General features: G+C 38.1%; 1 protein-coding gene across 1 annotated transcript in view; it reads right to left on the reverse strand.

Annotated features, from left to right (window-relative positions):
- Positions 1 to 26,576, reverse strand: part of LOC103917624 — a 114,715-nt gene that overhangs the window by 56,495 nt on the left and 31,644 nt on the right. Inside the window, exons 14-31 of the mRNA XM_009324811.1 lie at positions 23,066 to 23,224; positions 22,237 to 22,355; positions 20,869 to 21,150; positions 19,701 to 19,856; positions 19,059 to 19,243; positions 18,074 to 18,256; positions 16,501 to 16,592; positions 16,146 to 16,315; positions 14,736 to 14,895; positions 13,593 to 13,672; positions 12,200 to 12,380; positions 10,896 to 11,051; positions 8,776 to 8,909; positions 7,412 to 7,570; positions 6,118 to 6,298; positions 4,060 to 4,271; positions 2,145 to 2,333; positions 1,123 to 1,262 (exon numbers count right to left, since the gene is read on the reverse strand). Coding sequence (XP_009323086.1) covers positions 1,123 to 1,262; positions 2,145 to 2,333; positions 4,060 to 4,271; positions 6,118 to 6,298; positions 7,412 to 7,570; positions 8,776 to 8,909; positions 10,896 to 11,051; positions 12,200 to 12,380; positions 13,593 to 13,672; positions 14,736 to 14,895; positions 16,146 to 16,315; positions 16,501 to 16,592; positions 18,074 to 18,256; positions 19,059 to 19,243; positions 19,701 to 19,856; positions 20,869 to 21,150; positions 22,237 to 22,355; positions 23,066 to 23,224 — 2,938 coding nt within the window. The remainder of the gene's footprint in view (positions 1 to 1,122; positions 1,263 to 2,144; positions 2,334 to 4,059; positions 4,272 to 6,117; positions 6,299 to 7,411; positions 7,571 to 8,775; positions 8,910 to 10,895; positions 11,052 to 12,199; positions 12,381 to 13,592; positions 13,673 to 14,735; positions 14,896 to 16,145; positions 16,316 to 16,500; positions 16,593 to 18,073; positions 18,257 to 19,058; positions 19,244 to 19,700; positions 19,857 to 20,868; positions 21,151 to 22,236; positions 22,356 to 23,065; positions 23,225 to 26,576) is intronic.

Genomic DNA, 26,576 nt, shown 5'->3' on the forward strand with positions numbered 1-26,576 from the left:
ATGCATAACCAGTACATACACTTTATATACCTGGATGGCCAAGACTTCATTTCAAATAGGGACAGTGTCCAAAAGCTTATGGAAGCTTTGAAAATCGCACCTATCAACCACATTTTATGCTTTCTGTAGAAACAATATCTGCATGCCAAGAATCTTATGCAACAGATGTTCAGCCAATACATAGTTCTCAGAGTAGTTTACTACTTCAGTGTAATGTTTTATGGACTTTATTAAATATTTCTGCACATTTACTTAGTTGGATGTCTTGGAAAAATGCATTAACTTTTATAAGCAGACATTGGGACTGCCTTTATGCACACTAGAATATCTGGTACAGCAATTCCTTCTTCATTTACATACCTTTTCCATTACTGAAAAGGCATCTTGCAGTTTTTTAGCTATCTCCAAGATGCACAGTGGCTCCTAAGGGAACCTGTGCGCTCCTTTTGACCTTACTATGCCTTAAGAAAGCTGAGATGTCCCCAGAGATGATCCAGATTTCTCAAGTCTGAGCATACATTTTTACCAAGGCCTTCAAGCTGTGTTTTGATAATAGGTAATGGAGAGAGAAATTTCAGAGAGCCAATATCTAGAAGCAGCGCACTCATCCTCATCAGGAAATGGAAACATGTTCCAAAATCTAAACAAGACCATTTGTTATGTGTTTTAAGAGGGACATCTTTGGCTTTAGAATGGCTACATTATTCCTAAGGACTAGAAAAAAGGCATCTGGATGGCACAGAGGATCAGATCTGGATTTTGGAACTTCTCACCGCTTCGAAGTTTGGACACACCATAAATCCTGCTGCTTTCATGAGAGAAGGCTATACATCCAATAGAATTGCCAACAAACACATTGCCACAGCACAGGTGGCCTGTTGCCTTTGACAACTTTGCTCACGACCATTTCAATAAGGAGGGCAAAAGCTAAATGGATGCAAATAACCAGCCCATGAAGTCAGTGTGCTTGAGCAAGTTCAGACAGCCAGATGGGAGGAAGTGCAGGCTTTGTGCATGCGGCACTTCCACTTTGTAAAGCCCAGAACTCTTCCCAAGAGCATCGAGATGCACATTAAATTTAGGCCAAAACATTCTTCAGAGACAGAAATAATACCACTGAACCTGAAATGAAGGGTTCCACGTTTTTGATAGAGCATCTTCTCCTTCTTCAGCTCTTCTATCTGACCTTCAAACTGCAGCACGACAGGCAGACTTTTATAATCTCTCCATACAGTTTTCACAGAAAAGTTTGTCTTCTTAGGCTGCAGTCAAATCATGAGACCAGAAGAGGAAAGGACAATTGCATCAGATTGACTGCATTCATATTCAGGAACGTCAATACAGAAACCACATTGTTAAACAGGCTGCAGCGAGGCTGTCATTTCACAGATGAACCCCCTTCTGCTTCAGTTTAAATCCTGATCTCCATTTACATAGGATTAAAAGTGACGTTAGTAGAAAACCACTGACTTCAGCAGAAGAAAAATGCCCTATAATGTATCACTTGAACGTAACCTATTTGCAATACGAGCAAGTTTTAGCTCTGGTACCAGTACATTTACATACAAAACCTGGTTGGATTTTCAAAGCATGGAACGCTATGACTAGAAAAACACTTTTTGTTTTTTAAGATGTCCTGCAAGGAACTCACCAAAGTAACTGATCAAAGTATCTCTTTGGAGCACAAACTGCTGATTACCCTCTGTGCTGCACATCAAGCAAAGCAAAAAAGATTTTAAGATTGGAAGGGATGCATATAAACCCAGGCTCACTAGCAGGCAAGATATTTTGATTCTCCAAGACAGTAGAATCTTCCACACCTGCCATATATCTGCATCAAAATGTAAGTAATCACGTCTACAGCTCTCTTTCTAGCCATGTCTCTCTGTCCTCTCCTCCCTGACTTTCTATCTGTAGTTGGCCTCCCAAATAGGTGAGAAGTACTCAAAACTACACCACACAAGTTTTTCTTTGTTTTCTTTTTGAGCTTAGTTTTACATTGCAGGTTGTCAAAACAGACAGAAATAGAAGCAGCACTAGAAGTGTTTAAGTTTCAACACTAGCAATAACATCTCTCAGGAAGGTGGCAGACCTGAAAAACACAGCGCTGAGTCAAAGAAATTGCATTTGTATTTCTTTCTTACCATTGGCAGATTCTGATAGCTGGCTGTGAAGTTAAATTCCTGGTTTGTACTCTTTATCTTAAAGCAGAGAAATTTGGCTCGTTCATTATTCTCCAAATGAATCTCATTCTTCACAAGCCGATTCCACAGAGATATCATTTCACTAGAGCTATGCAGAACATTCCTCCCAACATGATTAAATGTGGATGCCTGAAAAATAAGACAAACGCATTAGCCTGGCTGAGTTAGGACAGACAGAATCCTATTGTACCAGCAGCACAGCACAGAGGTGAAAAGACAGCATTTTCTTGGAGATTATCATTACAAGAACTATTAGAAATAGTACACCAACTTTTCCATTATCAAAATATTCTGAATTGCCATAAAGATCTCAAAGTTTATTTTATCCCCTCTAAGCAAGGAAGAGAGAAAAAGCTAAATAGTTGAAAAGAAAATAGTTGATGAACATTTTTTTCTCATTCACGAACGTTTCTCACAATCCTCCACACTGCCTGAACCAGCAGCGATCTAACGAGGGAAAGCTGCAGTTCAGAATAAAGGAACACCTTAAACATAAACTTAAGTTAAAGATTTAGACGATTGCAGTGGATTCTAAAAGAAAGGCAAAAATTCCAGGCTCTCATCTCATTCATACAGAGGCAGGTAAGAAGTTAAGCTTCTCCAAGACAAATACACTTTGCATAGTGACAGAGGTTTTTCATATTGCTTAATGCACAGCAACTGTGATGAAATCAGTTTTAAATCTCTATTGCATAGCACAGTCTAAAACAAATTAGGAGGAAGCTTAGAATCCATAGACTCAGGGAACACTGATTCCACCCAGTTGATGATCATTTTATAGAAAGTGAAAGAATTCCAATAGAAAAGACAGAAGACTACACTTCAGAACCTGCTATTGAAGGTTCTCACACAGGTTTGTGGGAGACTGGAGCCATTCTCTGAGTCACAACAAAAGAAATAACCTTTCATTTCTCAGGATTGTTCCCAGCCACTGAACTATCCAGTCCTCTAGCCTGCAACAGGGTTACCAGTTCTCCTACTGAATCTGTCCATATTGCAGAGTTACCTGTAGAGATACTTATGCATTTTGTAGATATGCAGTGGGATAAAGAGTAGCAGCAAGAACACCTCAGTGGCAAAGGTATTCTGCAAGATCAGAGCTCTAATATGAATGAAGCTCCAAATACTGATGAAAAATTTTTACAAACGGTGCCATATCAAGAGGCAGCAAGTGCCATGAACTACATGACAGCCTATTGAGCAGGATACTCTCCAGGAAGAGGTGGGTTACATTCTTCTCAGGCAGAGGATGCCTTTAAATCTAATGCCTCAAATTTAGGTGAATGCTGTAATCACTGGGCTCTTAATTTAGAAATTTGACTATTGTTCTTCCTACTTTTTAAATGAAAGACACTGTCAGCTGTTTCATATCACGAAGGAACAAGTTTTAAACATTTCTTACACGATGATCCAATTTTCCTACTTCCTGAAACTGTTAGCTCATGGTGGGGGAGAGAGAACTTTAAAATAGTAATTATTATTTGTACACTCCTAGGCAGAACTCTGCCAGCATGTATTTGAGCTTTGTGCAGGGAGCAATGGACTCCTGTTCCAAAGAGGGGCAGAGGTGGTGGCCCTAACATTTTTTCAGAGCTCATAAAGAGACCCTGGCTGTGCTGATCTGGCTGCCCCAGAGGAAGAATAACTCATCATTCAAGCACAGAAAACAGATGAACATAGGCATTTCAAGATTCTCTCCTATAAGCTGGCACTGAGTGCATGAGTTTCTCAAACAAGCTACTTCACATAGCATGCTGAACAAGTGTTATTTCAGTATCATGACAGTTCTGTTGGGTATCTATCACAAAGCTCTAACATCAAAGCCGTACACTATAGGAAGCATCATGTTACTAACCTGCAGGTACGTGGTAGCTGGCGTGTAAATGTGAACTTTCCCTTCCTTCTCACTGCCTTGATCTTTATAGAATAGTTCCACTATGAGCTTCTCCATGGAGAGAGCTTTTCCAGTTGTCAGCTCCACAGTCAATAAATAAGCAGAATGCTGAGGCTGATGTAGTTTGTGAGCTGCATACAGATATAGCCATGGGGTGTCTATATTTAGTCCACCTGGAAGGAACATATATTAAAGCTGGCAGAAATGTGAGATTTAAAGCTACCTGGACTCTAACTCCACAACAAAGCTGATAAGATGCTGTGGTTTTGGAATGAGGCTAAAATGCTACTACCAAACTATTCTCTTCCAATTGCCAAAATCTCTGGATGGTATATAACGAAATGAATGCCCTTCACTAGCATAACATACCGCATAGTGTAACACATAGGGAGGTTTGCTAATAAATGGAAATTTATGAAGTCCAGTACCCTAAATGGCACCAGGAGAGGGTTCTACTGCATGATCTGCAACAAAATGTGAAATCTTTAACTGAACTGTAAGTCTGTAACCATTATTCACATAATTAAAATAACAGCCTTAATCAAAGCTGTTCTGACATATGCCAACACAGAAGTTCAACTCTGCAATACATACATTTTGAATAAGATTTGTAGGTTATTTTGGAAAGTAGTTTGTAGACAGCTCAGAATGTTTATATCTGACAAGCTGCTGAAATTTCCCTAGTAGACTTGAAATTTTGCTGGTTATTTATCAAATTACACCATTCGCTCATTGTGATACAGCTCAGTAACTCATGATTACTTTATGACAGACACTCACAAAGTAATCACCAAATTTTTAAAACTTCAGAATTAATCTAACCTTAGTTTGTTTCACCTTAACAAGCAGAAAAACATCCCTTAATTCAGTCCACTGTATCAAGCCAGTTGTTTTGCATTACTAAGGATCCAAGATTTTGCACATATGGTGTATACTAGATTTGAAAAAAATACATCTCAACAGCAAATCTACACACTGAGCCAATCATTGCCCTGATTTATACAGCTTCATCCACTGAAGCATAAACGGTAGTGGCATTCAATCCATCTTAAGCACTAAACGTCAGAAAACTGATTTTTGGCACACCACTGGTAACTTAACTCCTATCTGAGAAAGAACTATAAAAATGTAAAATACAGCTTATTATTATAAAGGCCTACTCCCTGCTGTCCTTTATGAAGCAAAATGTCTAAGATAAATGTGATTTTTTAAAAATATCCATACATATACATAGGTGTTTAATTTATAGCCTAAAATACACCATTAGAATTCTGCTCAGTGTCCCATTTTCTAATGTTCTTAAAACAAACTTGATCACTTTCTAGAGTAAAGAATTTTTTTAAAAGTTGGTTCATTTCTTGATCATTTATCTCAGTCAAAAGCTAACAGGACATTACTGGTCTACATTAGGAGCATGGCCATCAAGAAAAAGTTGATGTCTGCACAGCACAGGAGAGGTTATGTCTGAAACACTGGATCTGGTTTTGGAGCACCCAGATCAAGGTGGATGGTGAGAAACCAGAAAGGCTACAGCAGAGGGCTGCTATGATGATAAAGGGCCTAGACAACAGGACCTGTGACAAGACGAGAGGGATCCGGGCTTGTTTAATCTGGCAAAGGAACAGGGGAATCTAATAGCTGCCTACAGCTAACTTGAAAGTCAATGGCAAAGATGAGGAACACAAACCTTTCAAAAGAGGCAGACAATAGAAGGGACAATGGCCACAAATTGCACTTTCAGAGGCTAAGGAACTGCTGGAAGAGGCTAGCCAGCTAGGCTGTGGAAACTTGGAGATTTTGAAAACTCATCTAGGCAAAGTCACAGCAGATGTGATCTACTGTTAGGAACAGTCCTGATTCAAGCAGGAGGCTGGCCCAGATAACCTCTAGGGTCTGTCTCTTCTAACCAATATTTCTATGATTCTCTTACACCCACACAAAACTACCTCAAAATCCCAGCAGCAACTTTCAATGCCTGCTTTTCTAATCACAGACTGGAAATGGTTTGTGGTACTTCACCTTCCCACTTCTTCAGGCCATTTCTGGATGCGTCTTTCCACTGCAGCCCAGCCACAAATGGCACGTGGTCATTATACTGCACCTCAAAGTTGGTGCTGCTCTGCAAATAAACCTGAGAGTTGTGCGAGTGCTGCAGCTGGGTTCTATAATTCACCTGTTTTTCCAGGACTTGCATGGTAAACTGGAAAACAAGTGAAGCAAGTTTAAATAACAACAGGATCCCATCTTCAGGGCTGTCTAAGCTAACACACACACACACACACACACACTAGCAGGAAGGTCACAGCTAGTGCCTCTGCTCTGCACATTTGCCATTCACTTTATAGCTTTTCATGCATGCTGACCAATTACAGATTGGGATTTCTTTAATATGCATTTGTTACATCTACCGGAGATTCAAAAAGGAAAATTTCCATTCATTTTTATACCATTTACTTTGTTGAAAAAAAAAAAAGACCATAATTCTTGGTCGGTCTGTGCTGGGATCACAGATAAATTCTACGCTTACAGGTACTTCCTATGGAAAGAGAATAATGACAACCCATCTCAGAAAACTGTTACTTATTCTAAGACAACAACAGAGAAGACCTGCAACTTCTAAGAAATAACACAAAAATTTACAGGAATTGTAAATTCTGTAAATTGTAAAATCTGTAGCTTCTGTAAGAACTTTCTACAAATAAAACAAAAGATAACAGGGTATGCCATTATAAAGAATTATTTTCTTTCTTTTTGTAGTCCATAGAATGTGCTTCAAAAGAAGGCATAAACCCTCTCTGAGGCTTTTAATTATACTTTACTACATTGGAAAACATTTTACTGATCCAGGGTAGAAATCAATTTATAACAAAAAAAAAAAAAATGAACAGGACTGATCTTAGTTCAGCTACTGCATTCCATACCAACTTCCACCTAAATGCTGTAATATTCTGAGTTATTATAACCTGCACCCTCCTTCCACATTGTGTGAGCAAAGCAACCTTCATAAATCTCTGCAAACATTTTACATGTGCAAACTCTGCAAACAACTCAGACCACATTACACCCAAACATTTTAGTATTTGAAAAATCCATCTACTGGCTTTTTCTTGTTCATTTTAAATGTCAGTGATTGCTATGTGCCTGGGTTAAGACCTTACCTAATTCAAACTTAATAGGTCTGGAAATCTGACTTATATTATTAATACATAACAGAAAAAAGAAGTCTTAATAAATAAATTAATCCCAATTTTTTTCTTAGTTTGTCTGTTAAATATTTGAAGTGAAGGTCTTACTCTTCAACAATCATGATTACCTCCATGAAATAGTTGACTAGAGATGAACTGGAACTGTTCTTAAATGCTTGGCTGATCAGAAGTTTCTTCTTGTTGTTTATTTCATCCCAGTGTTTTCCATAGTTCACTTCCATCTGGGAGGAAAGCCAAGATGCACTCGCTTCATGTTTCAGGTGAACCTAAAGAACAGAAAACCACCTTTTTCCTGTAAACCATGCTTTCTCTTTTATTCACTGCTGTTAACTGCCTGTAGAAATATTCCCAAGTAGCAAGCAAGACTAAAGCAGAAAGGGTTACAAATTTTCCAAAGAAAAATCATAGAATCATAGAATCATTTAGGTTGGAAAAGACCTTTAAGATCCAGTCCAAGCCTTAACCTAACACTGCGAAGTCCACCACTAAACCGTGTCCCTAAGCACCACATCTACACGTCTTTTAAGTAACTCCAGGGATGGTGACTCCACCACTCCCTGGGCAGCCTGTTCCAATGCCTGATAACTCCTTCAGTGAAGCATGTTCCATCGGAAGATATAAATTCAGTGTACAAAGCCCAAAACTTTTAGTCTACACGCTGCCAGTCAAATAGCTTTTCTCAAAAGTTAAGGTAACTGGACTTGGGTACTCCTGATGGACTGCCCACATGGATTCACTGTGCACCTGCAAAGCCTGGCAAGATCTTGCTTCATGGGAAATCCTAACACTTCTTGGCTTCAGTCCAACTTGGATCAAAAGCAAATCTGAAAGGATACAATATTTTCCTTTAATCCAGAAGCTTATTTTTCAGCCAGTTCTCTGTTCTGCAGCAAATACCCAGTATTAATGGCGATTTGCCTTTAAATTAACCTTTGTCTTCGTGCAGTCTGTAAAGGAAGAAATTTTAAACAGATCTGCTTTTCTGCACGAAAGGGTCACACACATTGAAATTTCTAAGAAAGCATACAAATCTGAACCAAAAAATTAATACAAAACATTGTAAAATGCCTTATTTTCCAGACATACAACTTCTGATGAATAAGCAAAGACAGTTCCTGGCTTTTAGTTACAAGAAGGATAGAACAAGATAAATTATAAACTTATTAACACTATTGTTTTCTATATAACAAAAATTTTCACAACAAACATTCTGCAGAAGTTCTGTGAATTAATACATTAAAAATGACATCACTGGAGAGTTCCATCACTTACAGCTGTAATGGACTGCACAACTTAGCAACTTGACTAGATATCTTTGTCTAGACGGAAAGCAAAGAGAAACAAGATGAGAAGAAAAAGACTGATCCAAATATGACATCTTGGGCATTGCTCTGTTTAAGCCCCTCAGTATGTGAGTGACACAAGGGTACTCAGCACACAAGTACACAAGTGCTTTGGTCAGTATCTCTACCTTGTGATTATAGGTCGGAGTCTGCATACAGTGAAATTCATGCCCAATATCAAGTTTGTACACGCCATGTGCACCTGTCTCCACTTTAATCTTTTGCTGCATACCGCATTCATGATGAAGATTTTTTGCCTCTCCTGTTCAAGTTAAATCACAAAGTTACCCATTCAAATAAATCAGAAGTAAACTTTCAAAATGTTAATAGTATAATCTAGTGCTGGCTCCAAGGTTTCTATTTTTCAAAAACATTAAAGTGAGATGTCTATTTTTACAGATATATACTTGTTGATTTATCCTACGAATCCAAAGTAAAGCACACATTTAATGAACCTGCATTTAAGAACAGTGAGTTTGTATTTGCTAGGTAAGTGATTTACATCTATGAAAATGAAAACACTACCACAGTAAAAAGTAGAAGACAAGTAGATATTTAATTCATGTAAAAGGTCTGGCAGTATGTTCTGCAGTCTAAAGGTACTGACCAAAGTTCGTGAAGAATGGTACCAATACTGGTATAAGTGCATTACCATGAAGTTCAGCTCAAGAATTTTCTTCACTATCTGCTCAAGATCTAGACACATTTTACAGACTAAAATGTTGTTGTCAAAACACTGTCTCTGACACCAGAACTTATTTTCCTGCTACACATATGTCCAACCTAACAGCAATCAATAGCTTTGCACTTCTGACTACAGACATGCAAAACAATTTGTAAAACTTTGGAAAAAATGTGTTAGGCATTGCAAATTTTGATTTTTTTCCACAAGCTGTACTACGAATGAAAATCCTAGGAACAGCCATATTACAGGCTTTACAGGTAAGAGTTTGGGCCTTTGTTTACTTTATACTCTATTAAAATTTAGGACGTTTCTAAGTTCAGACAATTGGAAACAGCTGGTTTGTATTAAGAATGGAATGAAAATGATTCAATGATTCAGGCCAATTTTGTTTAAGAAAAGCAAAGGCCCTCCTTAGATATTTACCATATTTCCATGTTCTTTCACTCACCACTTCTTCAGAAGCAATAAATAAATAAAAGCAGGCACTGAGTTTATTACTTAAATGGAATTTTACCTGGGTGAAGTAAAAGCACTACAAACTAATCATGATCAACCTTTGCAGCTTTCTTGGGGTCTCACAATACTTGATGATTGTCTGTTACCACTCAGCTCCCGACATCATGACATTACATGACATTACATCTTAAACAAAAACAATAATGAACTTCTAGCCCTTGTGGTCACTGAGAAAAAAATTAAAATAATGAATCTGAAATTTCAACCAATGAGTAGGATTACTTTTTTTCCTTTTTTTTTTTTTTTGAAATCCAGTACTTCTACAAGGCATCACTTGCTGACCACTTCAGGCGGAACAGTTACCAAACTGGGTTTATATCAAAATATGACTGAAGCTTTATGTATATAACTTCATAATTACCTAGCTATACCTAGACATCATCTAATACTGTTATAAGTGTTCAGGTATGTTTCTGTTTGTGTCTATAAAATATTCTGATCAGCATGCCATTTTTAGCAAAATTATGGGGTTATACCTGTGTAGGTTTAAGAAAACTTTTCTACTCACATTGCCACGTGCTCTCTCTGAACATTCAACATACTTTACATACACAATCACCCTATAATGCTTATCATGACTAGCTACTACAAGTATTCAATACCTTGATATAATTGCACTGATGTTCACCTGCTTTGTCCAATAAAATTAACGCACAGTTCATACACTGCAGCCAGGAGAACACAGCCAACTGTTTCCTAGAAACAGTCCTTCATATTTTTAAGAGTATGTATGCAACCATTCATTTCATATAAACACCTGAGAACAGAAATTAATTAGGAGCAATTCCCGCTGAAAAAGTGATTTTTAATCAAATGTTGGACATGCTTGTGAAAAGCACATTAAAAAAATGAATTGTTTTTTATATGCAGACTCAGAGAGTAAACTTTATCCAAGTGAAAACAGAAACTCATCCTAGGTCTCAGATCACAGTTTAAAAATCAACTGAAATCTTTCTTGTTAAGAGAGTGTCCTAATTGTACAGGCAAATAACTTGCAGAAAAATGAGACAAACAGAATGCTTTTACTTTCCCTCTTTTTCACTGTACCTAGGAGTCCATATTTTATCCTCAATCCATGAGACCACAAGCCCTCACGTTGCTGGAGAAGACTGATGATGTGAACTCCAAGAACACCTGGAAGGTAAGTCTCCCCTTCCAATGAGTATTGCCTCAGCTTATCATCAACCTTTTTCTCCAGAAATGCTACAAAAAGAGTAGAAGTGATTATGCAGTGGTAGAACATGAAGTTACTTTAGCTAGCAAAAGGAATACTACAGTGGGAAAAACACACATGCATTCAGTCTCATCCCATCTAACTGAGGAACCCCATGATGTACTCCTTGTGTAGTAAACAAAAAGACAGAACTGGATGTTCAGTCTCTTTCCCCGACTACATATACAGCCTGTATTTCTCAGACACTGCTTAAACTTTAGTGAAATTAATCCAGCCAAAGCTGCTTCTAAAAGGAAATCAATTCTAACAGACTGATCTTTTAATTAACTAAGACCTAACATGTGAACATGTGGATATTTACTTCTATATTAAGTCAGAGCGAGGTTGTGGCTTTGCAATGGAAGAACTGGTGTAGCCTAGTTCTCAGGATATGAGTTTGAAATCAGACCAGAACCATTTTTAGATGCAGTCACTGGCAATCCACATGAAAGCTAAGGATGAAGATTTCACCAAAAGATGATCTCCCAAAAACCAAACTGGCATTCTGCACTCCTTAAAAGTTAGTTTTATTTGAAAATATTGCAGAATCCTATGACATTTCAATGTCTTTGTCACATGGAGACTACAGTAGGAAATACTAAGGGAAAAATGAGAGCCTTAGACTTAAATTACTAGTTTATTCCACTGTATTAATTTACCTTTTAACGAACTGATGTTATACAAATAGTAAAGCCCTCTTTCTGATACTTCCTTATATTTTCCTCTCAGCATATTTGTGAGGAAAAATAAGATTTCAAGATTTTTAGAACAACAGGTCTTAAGAGATGTTTAGCTACATAGATGTGTCTCTGCACTATTTTGTACTAACAGAAGTGAAAAACAGAAAATATTCTAAGAGCTGTTATTGTTCTGGCTTTTTTTTGTTTTGATTCCTTACATCTTATCCCCTCCACCCTCTTCAACAGTAATTAAAAACAGACTTAAAAAACAATTTATTTTATAATTCCTATTATTCTGAAATACATATTAGTACTAATTTATTAAGGATAATAATTTTTAAAAGCAGTCTTACTGATTTGAAAGGAACTTTAGAAATACGTGTCCAAAACCAGACAACCCTAACACATAAGGGCTCCAGAACTTACATTTATATGGCAAATACTTATTGTCCTCTAACCTGAAAGAAATGCAGCATCCTTCAATAAATTATTCAGGGATACTGAAAAAGCTATCTTCTTGCCAAGTTGTTTAGTGATGTTTCCTGACAGAATGATAGGACTGCTTTGCCTTATCAGCTTTACCTCCAGTTGGGTCATGTATCTCTGCTCTCCACTCAGCTTCTGCAAATCTGTCATTCCCTAGAATAAACAAACAAATAAAAAACCAAAAACAAAACCCAAGCCACTCAACAGTACAAATTGATTAAGTTTTAAGAAAGCAATAGTATAGACTTGGGCATTTCTGAAATGAGATGAGAGGAGGAAGAAAAGAGATTTTTTTCTATACACCCAACAACACCCCTAAACCATAACACCTGCTGTTAATAAATAATGGGGAGGAAGGATGGATTTGTTTTTCCAGTTATACAAAAATCACAGTGGTGTGAGATGCTATTTCCTTCACCTCCTGCTGGCTTCAGTAGTGACTGAAATCACTAAGAACGTTACAATACTGGGGCAAAAAAATAATACGGTGTTACTGAAAATATTGGCAGCCTCACAGTAGGTAACTAGATTTACGTTGGACTTGATGCAAATGCAACAATCTGTAACACTAATTAGCGTTTGGGGTCGTGAGAAACATCCAAAAAGTCTTTGTTGAAATATTACTCTAGAAAAAAAATAATCTGTTAAATAATGTGCTCACTGTAGGAAAATGCAGAGTGTTTGAAACCGACTGGCTTTGGAGGCCCACATAAGACATGGCATCCTGCTACGGGTATCAATTGCATAATGAAAAAATTGTTCAAGTCCTGGAATATAAACAAAAATGTCAGTAGAGTTTCAGTGATAAACTCCCACCTGCATTTTTGTTTGCTTTTTCATTTCAGAGTTCAAACATTGGCATTCTCTTGCTTATTCCCCAGTGCTTTAAAAAAGAAAAAAAAAATCTGTGATATAAAGAACAGTATCTTAGAGATTCTTATGTCTATAGAGTCCACAGAAGTGAAGAAATTAGCCTGGGTTTACTCAGAGTCTTTATGCATGGTCAGAATACAGGTCTGAAAAACTGTGTGACTACATATGCACATAATGAACCAAAGTCCACAGGAGTCAATGTGATCTTCTCTACTGACTTAAGACTGGAAGCAACCCAAAGGTTTTGAGTACATCTGAATGTGAAAAAATTGCTTTAGATTACTTGCAGAAGCCATGCCTTAAAAGCTTTTAAAACACAGCAATTTAGCACTGAGTCTATCTCAAAAACATGTAATAAAGAGAACTGGTAATTTCTCTGATGGATTGCTCACAAAACTATTTTTCAATATATGTGTTTTTCATTGCCTTTCTTTTCTGTGCTTTTATTTAAGTATTCATCCTAGCATGAGAGCTCATGACCTGAAAACATACCTTAATGTAATATACATCTCGGTCATCTACTATCAGCTCCAGGTGTCCAATTCGTGAATTTTTAGAAAACTCAATTCTCCCTTGGAGAAAAATAAAACTGTTTACTTTTTCTGGACATACACTGTTCAGTGATGCTTCATAAAACTGTACCCAAAATGATAGTTGCCATTGTTGTGAATAATATATTTACAGAGTGAAAACATAATAAATATCAGAGCAAAGGAAAAAAGTTAGGAACAGAGTTTGCAAAGGCATTGAAGTATCCTCAGAATACACATCTCATTTTGAAAGGACACTCTGAGAATACTAATTGAGAAGAGGCAACAAAGCTGTCTCCAACAAACCAGCTTAGCTGTGGAAGTGTTTTATACACTTCCTTTAGGCCTGTGCTAAAACTTGTAAGCTGTGCTGTGGAGACGTTTCATGAGCTCAGAACACTGTGCACCCAAAGCTTTGAACAGTGTAGGTAAAGCTTCCATACAATCCATTTGAAAATAACCAGGATCAAAAAAAAAAAAATCTGGAAGGACAAATTCTAAATATATGATATGGTAGAATACATCAAAACAAAACAAAACATCACTTGACCAGCATGTCAAAGAAGCTGAAATATGTTGTCTATATTATTACCATATATTTATCAGTTTATATTTCATCAATGTGTTTGTTGATTTTGTTTTCTATGTTACACTGTGATTGAAATGTTACTTTTTATTATAATGCACAGCAATATCATAGTCAGTACTTAACTGATTTGGCAACAAGTAACTTCGTATCATAACTAACCGAACACAGCAAACTAAAATTCAGGAATAGTAAGGCCAGTTCGGCATATGTAAAAGATTACAGAACAATCCACTGTGTTCCTTAGCCTTAACTTCATATATACTGGTAACAGCTTTCCTCTTTAACGTGAGCTTGTGAACCAGGCACTGAACCTCTGACTGTGCAAAATAGTCTTAACCAAGATGCAAGAACCACTGGGAATGGGTGTTACCTAAAGCAGTAAACTGAATGGCTATCACATGATAATGTAGTTTTAGCATTAGATTGTTGACTGAAATATATTGATTTTTTCTGTTAATTCTAATGAAGTTCTAACTGACATTAACTGATGATCTGGTTCTTAGTTGAAAAACCTACCATCAATCTCAATTTTTTTCTTAGGTTGTATAAATTGGATTCTGAATTTCTTCTGTGGGACACTAAAATTTAGGTCAATACCAACATCCCTTTTCAAGTCTGATTTCGGAGTCCCAATGAAGAAGTGAAGGACAGCTTCACTTGGTATCCATGAATTCTCCTGAAAGAAAGACAGAAAGGATAACCACATTTGCAATTGGCACAGCATTTACAAAACAATCTATCACACCGAGTTACATCACATGATCATAGCCTCCTTCACCGCTACAGTAATTTTCCACCTATCTGCTTTTAAAAAAAAGCAGGAAATTTCTCTTTTTTCCAGGCTGTATTTTCCATTCCCTGTCCAATGCTTGTCTTGGGAAACGCTGTCTGAACACCTTGAATTTCATACCATACTGATCTTCACTTGAAATTATGCTGAATCCTGCCAAAATTTATGGACAATCAGACCACACTTCCAGTTATAAATTTAAGCTCTGTAGCTCAGGCCTAAGTGACTAGAATTTGGCAGGGCTGCCTTAAGCCCTTACACTCTGGTGTCAGCAGCGGGATACAGTACACAGCGCCATGACCCTGCAGTGGGTGCCTTAGTTAACAGTTTTGGCCTTGCCCTGCCTACAGACGTCAGATTCTCTGGCAGAGGAAAATGCCTGTTCCTTTTCCTGTGTTTATTAGAGAAAGTCAGAACAACAAATCACGAATGGAAAGTTACTCTGCTTATTGCTCTTATCTCCCTGTCTTAGAGATACTGAGCAGTGTTTGAATATAGCCAAAGCCCAAATTGTCTCCCGGTAAAAAGAATTAGCTCAAGCGCAGCAGCATACTTGGGCTGTGATAGAAGATGAGACTCCAGCCACTGCCCATGTTAAAAACCTATACTATGATTTTAGAAAAAGCCATAAATTCTTACTGTCCCCTGCAGAAGCTGAAAACCATTTCTTCCCTGGGCTTGCCCCAATGAACATATTGAAACAACTGACAGCATTCTGGAGTGGATTCACTGGAGGCTAACCTCTGCTTTTAAACAAGGTGTTTAATGTAAATTAATGATTTGGGTTTTGAGGTGTTGTGTCACAAAGAGAAAAAAGTCATCGAAGTGAGGCCAGGCTGTTTAGTACTGGGCACCAAGCCAAAAATCCTGGTCTCCACTTCCACCTCTACCAGTCCTATCTAACCAAATGACTTAATATTCATGCGTGCTGTTTTGTATATGGAAATAGTATGTACCTACTATCAGCATCAGTAATTTGTTTTCAACATATTTTCCCACTATAATGGGAATGGAAATAATAATAATGTAGACCTTGAAAGCCAGTTAAGTTGAATATACAGTACTGAGATATACCATTCTTTCATCAGCATAATAAACTAAAACTAAAGCCGAAGTAAAGCACGCCATAATGGTACCTGAGGAATATAGTTATATGCAGCTTCCAAAATGTACTGCTGCAGGCCTCTGTCTTGCTTAGTTAATGTGACAGCCACTCTCAAAGGTCCAGTAAGGGAGAAAACCAAACCACTGGCCGGGTCAGGATATGACATTTCAGAACACAGCTGCCAGCCAATAATCTTAGACACTGGTGGGAGACAACAGTTGAACATTCAGTTAGAACAACAAACAAAGAAAACATGCACATGAGCGTTGCATTGAAGACCTTTTAGAATTACTATGTAAAAAAGAAATTCTGCTGAATAAAATGATCTGTTGTGGATATTTCAAAATGATCGAGCTTTCTAAGACAAACATGATAGCTAGACTCACCTTCCTCCCTAGTGCAAGATCTGGTTTCTGTGTGGTCTTGGAAAACATCTATATCTTCTGTCTCATCCACCACTGTGAAGTACAGTTTAGAGCTACAACCAAGAATTTCAAACATTCACTTAAAAACAATTATGCTAAAGTTACAGCAATATTTAAACAAAATTCTCATTTATATGCCATCTTCTCCCAAATGGGAAAAACAAGAAAGATTTAAGTTCTGCTAAGGTCAGTCTACATCTCTACTAATTAGCACTGACTATCCACAGTTTCCATGTCTAATCTGTCACTATCTCGAGATTCTTCTGCAGTTCTTCACAGTCAGTATTAGATTTCTCTGTTCTGAGCAATTTAGTATGGTCAGCTTATTGCAACTCCACTCACTTCCTGGCTTCTAGAATTTTTTTTTTTTTCCTTAGGCTATGTATGGACATCAGTTTTGTTCCAGTCTTGAAGTTCTTCCAGAACTTCAGAACTTCACTAAACTGCTTGTACAAGAATCATGGTCTCTGCACTTGATGGGAGCAAGAGAGTTAACGCAGTATCTAACAGACTCTACTACAGTCAGTAGTACAGTATTTGTTCAAATAATGCGCAATACAGGTTTGTAATTATTTTGACTTTCACTCTGGTCTGTCATCCATCCTAGCTGACAGAAATAGAATTACATCAGCAAGTTTCCCAGAGTCCTCAGGGAATGGATGGTTGCAATGCAAAGTCCAGAGTCTTTAGCTCTTTTCTGAACCGCATATCCTACAGTACCGCAATGTCCCAAATCAAGAGAAACACAAAGGAACGACAATGCACATACTGTAAATACTTCATTCATCTGTTGTCATGTCTAAGAGGCATGTAGTTGACATGTCATTTACAGTATGTCATCACACTGATGACCTCAGTGCCTTCTACTTGGACTTCTATCAAATCTAAAAGTCCAGAGAAAAGAGAAAGCCAGCAGAAAAAAAAAAAGCTAAAAAGCCTAGCTTGCATTAACACAAGTAATTAATTTGCTTAACATCTGACAGTTGTTGAGGTGGTATTTTACAATGTAACCTTTACCTAACATTAAAGAACCTAAGTAAAAACTCACCAGAAGGGTATGAGCACACCTTGTTAGTACTATATTCCAAATTACTCCAGTGTTTTGCTGAATAGCATTCTGTACCTGGTTTTGGTAAATACTATCTGTAGAAGTAATGTTAAGCTTTTCTTCACCACTTTAACACCCTGAACTAGATTCTTTGGACACTGAAGTTCCAGAAACAGCACTGACATTCAGTAGGAAAAAACAGGGGAGTATGAAAAATTCATTTACATCTTTTATCATAAGATTTTGATTTGAGCATTTCACTTCAGTGGAAGAATGTATGTTTTTATGGTAAAACAATGTAAAATGCACAGAATAATTTCCCCTTCCTTTTCTTCTGAATGGCAGATTTGGACTATGAGTCAGACTGAAACAGTTTGTTTTCTGACAAAATATATTTCTGCTCTGTTAATGAGCCTGCCTGTTAAGTTCTGATTCAAGAAAGTTACCACGGTTACTATTTAGGAAGATGTCCTTGCTTAATCTTACCTGATATTAATTATCTCCATAGATTCTTCTGGAGTGTTCAAGAAAACTTTGAGCTCTTGCCCTTTTTTTACCTGGATTCCCCCATCAAGACTAGTAGATGTCCTCATTCCTGTTAACCAGCTTAGGCCAGCTTGTCCCAGCATCCCCACAGTTCCCATTTGGACAGAAAGCTGGACAAACGCACTGTTGAAAGATTCAGATACATATTCTTCTATGAAAAGCGCTGTCTTTTTAAAGCACTTAATTTAAACCATAGGCCGCTCATCCTCTTCAATAAATACATAGCGTTTGATGCTGTAACACAGTATATTCTAACATTAAAATCATGATGACTATTTTGTTTCAGGAAATAACTGAAAAAATTGTAAGTACACAGACATACACTTTCTAACACGAATTAAAGTATAGTTTTACTGTCTCCTAAGTAAGGGACCGAACTCAGACTTCAGCATGAAATACCAGGAAAGGGAAAGTGATTAGGATTGAGTATCACAGTGCAAGTTTATCTCTGTCTATACAGCACTTACTGAATACATTTACTAAACTTTACTATGTATAAAAAGCTACAATAGCCAGGTAAGGAAACACAGGGTTAAATCATCCATTGGTTTGGAGATCCATAACCTGTAAATGCATGTCTGATCCTGAGAAAAACCCAAAATGCCATCCCTGTAACAGGTAAAGCATTCAAAAGATCATCTGCATGCAAGCATTTAAGAATTTGATTTAGAGATAGGAGGAATGGTCAGCTTAAAACAGAACTGGGAAAGTACAGCAACGGAGATCAAAATCAGACAGGCAGGATAGGAAACCACTGCTGTCCTTATAGCATAGCAACCATTCAGCAATATAAGGCTGATGACTGCTTAAGTTCTTCAGGAATCTCCTAATTGATTACAATGGACATTCACACAAAACTTTCACATCAGGAATTGCTATTTGACATCAGAAATATGTGAAAGCGACAATTTGCAGCAGTTATTACCTTGGCTTGATATATCCATTTAGAAAGAAATTTGACTGCTGTTTGAAATCTGCATTCCCTTTGATTTTTATGTTGATCGCTGCTGAGGCATTGACTGCCAGCTGAACAGGAAAGCCTGAAATTGCTGGAAACTGCAACTCTTCAGTGGCCAAACTCAGCCTTTTATTAAACTGGACTTCTTGCCCCTATGGTGAAAAAACCCAAACAAACAAAAATAGGATTTTATTTTGCATAATAAAGTCAGCATTCAAGAATCTTTCCAGATATATCTATCCACTGCATTTGTCTGCTGTGAAAGTGTTTTTAACTGAGCTGATTTAGGAAATAAAGTAGAAGGCAGCCCAAACCCTGCACCTGGCCAGGGCATGAGTTAGACACTAGTCCTACCCCGGTTAAAGAAAGAATTATTTTTCATTTAAGCATGGATGGATTTGAATGAGAAAAGCAAGAGATAAGAACCATCAGACAACAGAACAAGTCCTTGCCTAGTGTATTGAATGCTGTTTAAACCTAGTATATACTGGTGTCTTTTAGTGTTCAATTTAGAGAAACAGTAGGTAATATTTTGTATCTTTTACATATCTGTCAGAAAGTTGTTTCTCAAGGCATTTACCTTCAAATAGAAAAAAAGGTTCCTTTTACCTTCAGAAGTTTGACAGCCAACTCAGCCAGATTTAAAGAATAATGTTTCATTTGTTTTCTTAAATCTTCACAATCCAAGAAGCTAAGTTCATTTCCAAAGATTTTCATGCTTAGCCCACATTTCAGCGCCTCCTTTCTCACTGTTCTCTCAGTGAACTGACATGCGATAAAGAAATAAATCAGGAAGAGAATGATGTTTACGTTAATTTCCTTTCAAACTCATAATAAACAATTCCTCAGTGCAGGCTATGTTATTAGTAAACAGACATTAGGCTCCCTTTTATAAATATTTCAAGACCACCTACGACCCTGGATTAGTAACTGTTCTTTCCAGCTAAACTTCAGTTCCATACCAAGCTGACTTTCACTTTGAACACAGGTAATGTCTAGTCCTAAGATGACTGGGCAAAAGGAGAAGTATTGCAATACATACCCACAAACAGATGGAGCTTTGAAAAATACAATCTCAATTAATACAACATTATGGGTGCCATGATTGCTAAATAAACTGCGAAGAAGTAAAAATTTTACATTTTCCCTCTTTATGAATCAATACAACAGCAACACAACATGAACATGAGCTTACACTGCAAGAAGAAAAGTCTAAGACGATGAGTCCCAAGAAGAGAGATGGTCTAAGACAAACTAAATAAATCATGGCCCCCAAGTTTTCCAGATAATACATCAACAATTGAAGTCAATTCCCAAAGCTTTCCTGTTATATACATAGAACATAGCTCTCTCCAAACATGGGCAAATTCACAAAGGGTTACTAAAACATCTGACATCAAACTGGGAAGTCAGATCACAAACAGCACGACTCAGGAACCTAACATCAAGCAGCTGTTTACAGTGCTGCAGAAGTCAATAGACAAAAGGACATCAGCATAAAGAGGCTCAGAGCCCAAAATAACGAGAGGAAGCCCAAAACACAGACAACATACTCCCCTGGCTGAGCATCATTGTTTTAAGACAAAAAACTGAAGATCTGGCTCTTGCTTGCTTTGTATTTTATGCAGCTGTTAAGTTCTCTACAAGTGAGTGGAACAAGTTACAAATGCTTTATAGAAAGGAGTCACAGTAACACAGAGCAGTTATCCAATGCTAGATAGGGCCCTAAGTTTAACTGGGGAATGTCAATTTTTCCAAGATCTACAGAGTCCGTTACCTTTTTGACTAACTCGCTCATCTTACTGTACTTTCTACCAGGACAATTCTGGTTAGCTTTTCTCAATTTTGGCTCGCCAGACTCAGTCACAAGACGATCAGCAGGGCTGTATCGCTTCGAAGTCAGCTTCCTCTGCTTGACTTCTCCTGTTGTTTCCACTGGGTTTTCTGACTTGTGGTTTCTTTCATTAGTGTTTGCAAAAAAATGGTCACTGAAAGTAGCAGACTTCTGCCCCAAAATCTTCTGCACGAGAGCTTCAGCATTCTCTAATCGTACACCAACCTAGGGGAAAGCATACAGCATTGAAAAGCCTGACAATGAGATGCATAAGCCATGTCCAGTTCTATAGGCAGAAATTAAAAAAATACATCCAGATGCAACCTTTAGGTTTTTGTACAAAGAAAGATTTGCCATACAAGATCGCAGTGGTCTACAAAGTTTACTATCTGACCTCATGCAGCATCCAATACTGGACATTTCAGTATTAAATCTTTCCAGTAAAAACTCTTTAGTTTGTTGATTACGTGAAGTTCAGTACAAGATAAAAATCCTTTTTTATCCAGGTACTGGTTCATTTACACCATGATGGGACAGTTTGAGCTACTGCTATTTTAGCATGTTACAAACAGTATTTTGGTTGGAAAACAATAATGCACCCTTTTAGTGCTCCTGAAACAAGATTCTGTTTGGAAGTTTGACTAAAATAGTATTGCTAACACACATAAAACCAGGGTATATGACACTGAAAAAAATATTTTGTTCTCTTGCAAGCTTAAACTTGAGATCTGAAGGCTGCATTAAATTCTTTCTTTCACATACACTTTTTTACCTGCAATAAAGAGTCCATATGCCAAACACTGCTTTCCCTTGGAGGCACAGTAGAGGCACAATTAAAGACGATGAGGTTGCAGGCAGGCCATTTAAATATCCCAAGTATTGGATGCTCAATGGGACTAAAACAGTGACTTCAGTTAGGTATATATGGCTCTATCTCTTGTATTAAAGGAATGGTGTACCCAAGCCAATCCATTTTCCACTCTAAGTCAACCGAAGGAATCTTACTATCCTAAACAGGAGCTAGACCAGCGTCTCAGAAAGCACTGACTTTTATCTTTCATTTGAATCAACAACAAGAGCTGAATATAACTCACTTGGCTAGTGTATGATACTATCAGAGTGAAAGTTGGTTTACTGTGACTAAGTCCATTACACAAAGGAGTCATCAGTCTGAGGCAACTTTGCTGAAGCAGTGAAAAGCATACCTTGCTAAAGGAACTGTAATGGGAAAACAGAAAATACTGCTTTTTACCTCAATACACCAAGTGTCCCTTGAGTAGGGGGATAAAAGAAAAAAATCCATAAACTTGCCTCCAGTATGTTTATAGCCTGCCCCATAAGGTGAACAGTCAAATTTGTCATGACTGATCGTGGTAGAAAAGATGCAGGAGAAAAGATCACTGATGCTTCCATATTTGCACCTGCACCAGCTGCAATAGAAAATATCAGACATCTGTCATGTGGAGATCAGCTATTCTCATATACTTTGCAAGTCTCATCACTCTTTGGGAAACTGCAACTCTGCTCATTAAGAAGATGGTGAATAAAACATTAAGTCAACAGGTGAAATTATTTAACTTTTTAGTATAGCAAAGACTTTAATGGACATTACTGAAAGCCTATTATCTGACTAACACTATGTCATACACAACTGCACTGGAAGAGATGGACAGAAAATCAAAATGTTACTCTGAAAAATATTATCTAGCTTTTTTGCTAAAAACAAATGATGAACAGATGGTAAAGCAGGAAGGAATTAGTCTGAATCTTTTCTTATACCAAAGAAAGCACATGACTCAGAAGAAAAAAAAAATACAACCCAATCCCCTGTTGCTGCAAAGGAGGCTCACTAAGGAAGGAATCAAAAGTTGGTGTTCACAAAAATAATCTAAAAAATTCATTGGTTCTTATTCTCCTCTCTCACAAAAGGCAAAGTTGCATGGTATCTGGCTTGCTGGAATCACATCTGATATACTCCAATTAAGGTCAGAGCAGAATCCAGCCTACATTTGCATATCTGGGTACTATTGAGTCATAAAAGTTAAAATTCTCTGGAGCAACATGTAAAGGACCAGAAAAGCCATGTGGGATTTTAATCATCCATATGCTACAAAGCATTAAGTTCTAAAACTCCACATACCTGAGTGGAACGTGACATCGGAATATGAAGAGTATTTCCATGTCTCCCGGTCAAAATCTCTGCTAAGGATTTCATCAGGAATAGAATCTCGAAGGTGTTCCTTCAATGGATCATCTGTCTCCAGGAGCTGAGAGAGATGACTCCAAACAAAGGAGCCCACTTAAATTAAACAAAGAAAAGCATTTGGAAATTAGAGCAAAAATTAAAAACAGTTTTAAAAACTGATACAAGGAACCTTTTTGTTTATTTATACCAGAATTAATCCTAAACCATTCCCCTGACCACAAGAGAACTCATTCATTTTCAGCAGCATTCAAATCAGTCTGATGCACCTGTCTTTACCACGGTCAACTTAGTTAAATACTGTCTTATTCTTTCCAATATGGCATGTGAGGGGCCATTCACTCCCTAGCTTCATTTATGCCTCTCAGCTAACCTAGGCAGGCAAGGAGGTAAGGTAAGATTAACCTACTTATTTACTGTTTGCAAAGGATCTTCTATACTAAATTCAAAGGAATGCTGAAAAAAAAAAGATACAACTCTAATACAGACATTAGAGGCAGGCTGTACAGCTCAAATAGTATTGGACTGTTTCTGTTCCTTCTTCAAAGAACAGATACAATAGAATTATTTAAAAGATGGTTTTAAACTTTAACTTTGGCAGCATCACCCATTTTGTTCTTGAAAATCATTGACCCAGTGTACCGAAACAAAAACAAAACAAAAATTTAAGTCTGGGATAGACAGCAAACACATGAAAATTGGCAATAAAGTTTCTTTAAATACAGCAAACACAAATCATTCCAATATACTCTTTCTACACTGTGTAATGTACAACATTTCTACAAGCACTTCCAAAAAAAAAAAAAGCACATACAGTTAAACAGTTGTGATTCAGAATTAATATTTCTGCCGATTCATGGTTTAGCCATGCGTGCGCTGCGGGAGGCAAACATATTCCATGTGTTTTGCAGTCTGGTTCTTAAATAGAGGCTTTTTTTTCTCCTGAAGGTAAAAGATATTAGGCTCCAGTGCTAATTCAATGCACAGACACTGAATACTGATATAACTGCATTTTTCACAATACTTCTTTTTTTTCATATTGCTTTTTCTGAATGTGGCAACTAAAAACTAATATGTGCTCTATGCCTTCAAAAGCACTTGTTACTCAAAAGTCTGTTACATGAATTATTCAGGTGTTACCAACCAAAGACAAAGGAAGGAAATTAACAGAATTCATGAGTACTGCATTAAATTGTTTAAAACATACAACATTTTGGTTGGACTTGTAGAGCTCCTTCATAAATCAGACAGTTTATTTTTTCCACATAGAGCCACAGGGAGGAGAGTCACTGAGGGTACACCTTGACAGAATTTCGCAGGCTGATGCAATTTCTCTCTGTCTGAACTCTAAACAGAGGGGAACAAGTCCCCTCCAAACCACAAGCCACATCATCAGGTGAACACAATGCTGAGCCTGAACTCGTAATCGCTGCAGGATATGCTGGTCTGGACATAACATCCTGATAAAATGGATACACCACTTCAAGTTCAGAGCTGGCTAGGATCCAGACACATCAGAGTGCAGACAGAGCCTGCTTTCATCTGCCTGCAAACAACCTTATAGATACGCCTTTCATGTTTGCTCCTTCTTGACAGATTTAAAAGCAAAGGATTAGTCTAGAGGTATTCTTTGTTGAATGTGGTGAAACCATTTAGAAAAAATCCCTCCTTCACCCAAAATATGGGATCAGCTTAAACCTCTGTGTGCCTTGGTAATAAAGAGTTGATAGGATTCTGTACTTTTATAGACCCTACATTTTCATTTCATACTAGCCCAAACAGCTTCTCCTTCAGATAAGCTACTTACATAAAATTACTATTTTTAAACATAGTACAGAAGATTTTCTACTCAGCATCAGTTCTCAATTGAGTCTTTCATGTCAGTAATCTGGCTCAGATCAGACAATAATTGATCCTGGAACCACAGAAGCAGGAAGCATAAATCAGAACAAACTATCAATAATTAAGACGTTATACTTACACTAACCTTTTCCCCAAATGACTGCTACACCGTTGGCCAGCTGTTATACATTTGGATATATGATTAACACCCCTCACAAAGTCCTTTTCACAACATTCCTAAACACAACACGTCCCAATGCCCACATTTTGCTTTTTCCCTGTGTTATAAACAGTTTTTTGATGCCATTTGTTTGCCATTAGATCCACAGTTCTCCAACTGTGAGCCTTAGTAGACTTTCAGTTGACCTGAAGAATCACTTCTGGCACAGTGATGAAGCACCTCCCACTAAGCCTTGATGATAACTGCAGGAAGCCTTAAAGTTCCGAGGTATCTGAAATCATCTAAATGAAAATCAACAGGACTTTCTTTGCAGTCTTCAGATCTGCTTAGTTTCTGTCTAATGCTGTCCTTACAATCATAAAATCATAGAATGGTTTGGGTTGGATGGGACCTTAAAGATCATCTAGTTCCAACCCCCCTGCCATAGGCAGGGACACCTTCCACTAGACCAGGTTGCTCAAAGCCCCGTCCAACCTGGCCTCGAACACTTCCAGGGAGGGGGCATCCACAACTTCTCTGGGCAACCTGTTCCAGTGCCTCACCACCCTCACAGTGAAGAATTTCTTCCTTATATCTAATCTAAATTTACCCTCTTTCAGTTTAAAGCCATTACCCCTTGTCCTATCACTACATGCCCTCGTAAAAAGTCCCTCTCCAGCTTTCTTGTAGGCCTCCTTCAGGTACTGGAAGGCTGCTAGAAGGTCTCCCCAGAGCCTTCTCTTCTCCAGGCTGAACAACCCCAAATCTCTCAAGCAAGTCTTCATAGGAGAGGTGCTCCAAACCTCTGATCACCTTCGTGGCCCTCCTCTGGACTCGCTACAACAGGTCCATGTCCTCCTTATGTTAGGGGCCCCAGAGCTGAACGCAGTACTCTAGGTGGGGTCTCACCAGAGCAGAGTAGAGGGGCAGAATCACCTCCCTCGACCTGCTGGCCACCCTTCTTTTGATGCAGCCCAGGACAGAGTTGGCTTTCCGGGCTGCAAGCGCACATTGCCAGGTCATGTTGAGCATCTCATCAACCAACACCCCCAGGTCCTTATCCTCAGGGCTGCTCTCAATCCCTTCATCCCCCAGCCTGTATTTGTGCTTGGGATTGCCCCGACCCATGTGCAGGACCTTGCACTTCGCCTTGTTGAACTTCATGAGGTTCGCATGGGCCCACCTCTCAAGCCTGTCAAGGTCCCTCTGGATGGCATCCCTTCCCTCCCGCGTGTCGACTGCACCACACAGCTTGGTGTCGGCAAACTTGCTGAGGGTGCACTCAATCTCATTGTCCATGTCACCAACAAAGATGTTAAACAGCACCGATCCCAATACCGACCCCTGAGGAACGCCACTCATCACTGGTTTCCACTTGGACATCAAGCCATTGACCACAACTCTTTGAGTGCGATCATCCAGCCAATTCCTTATCCACCAAGTGGT

This window comes from Pygoscelis adeliae, unplaced genomic scaffold, assembly GCF_000699105.1.
Source record: "Pygoscelis adeliae isolate BGI_AS28 unplaced genomic scaffold, ASM69910v1 Scaffold85, whole genome shotgun sequence".
Lineage (NCBI taxonomy): Eukaryota > Metazoa > Chordata > Aves > Sphenisciformes > Spheniscidae > Pygoscelis > Pygoscelis adeliae.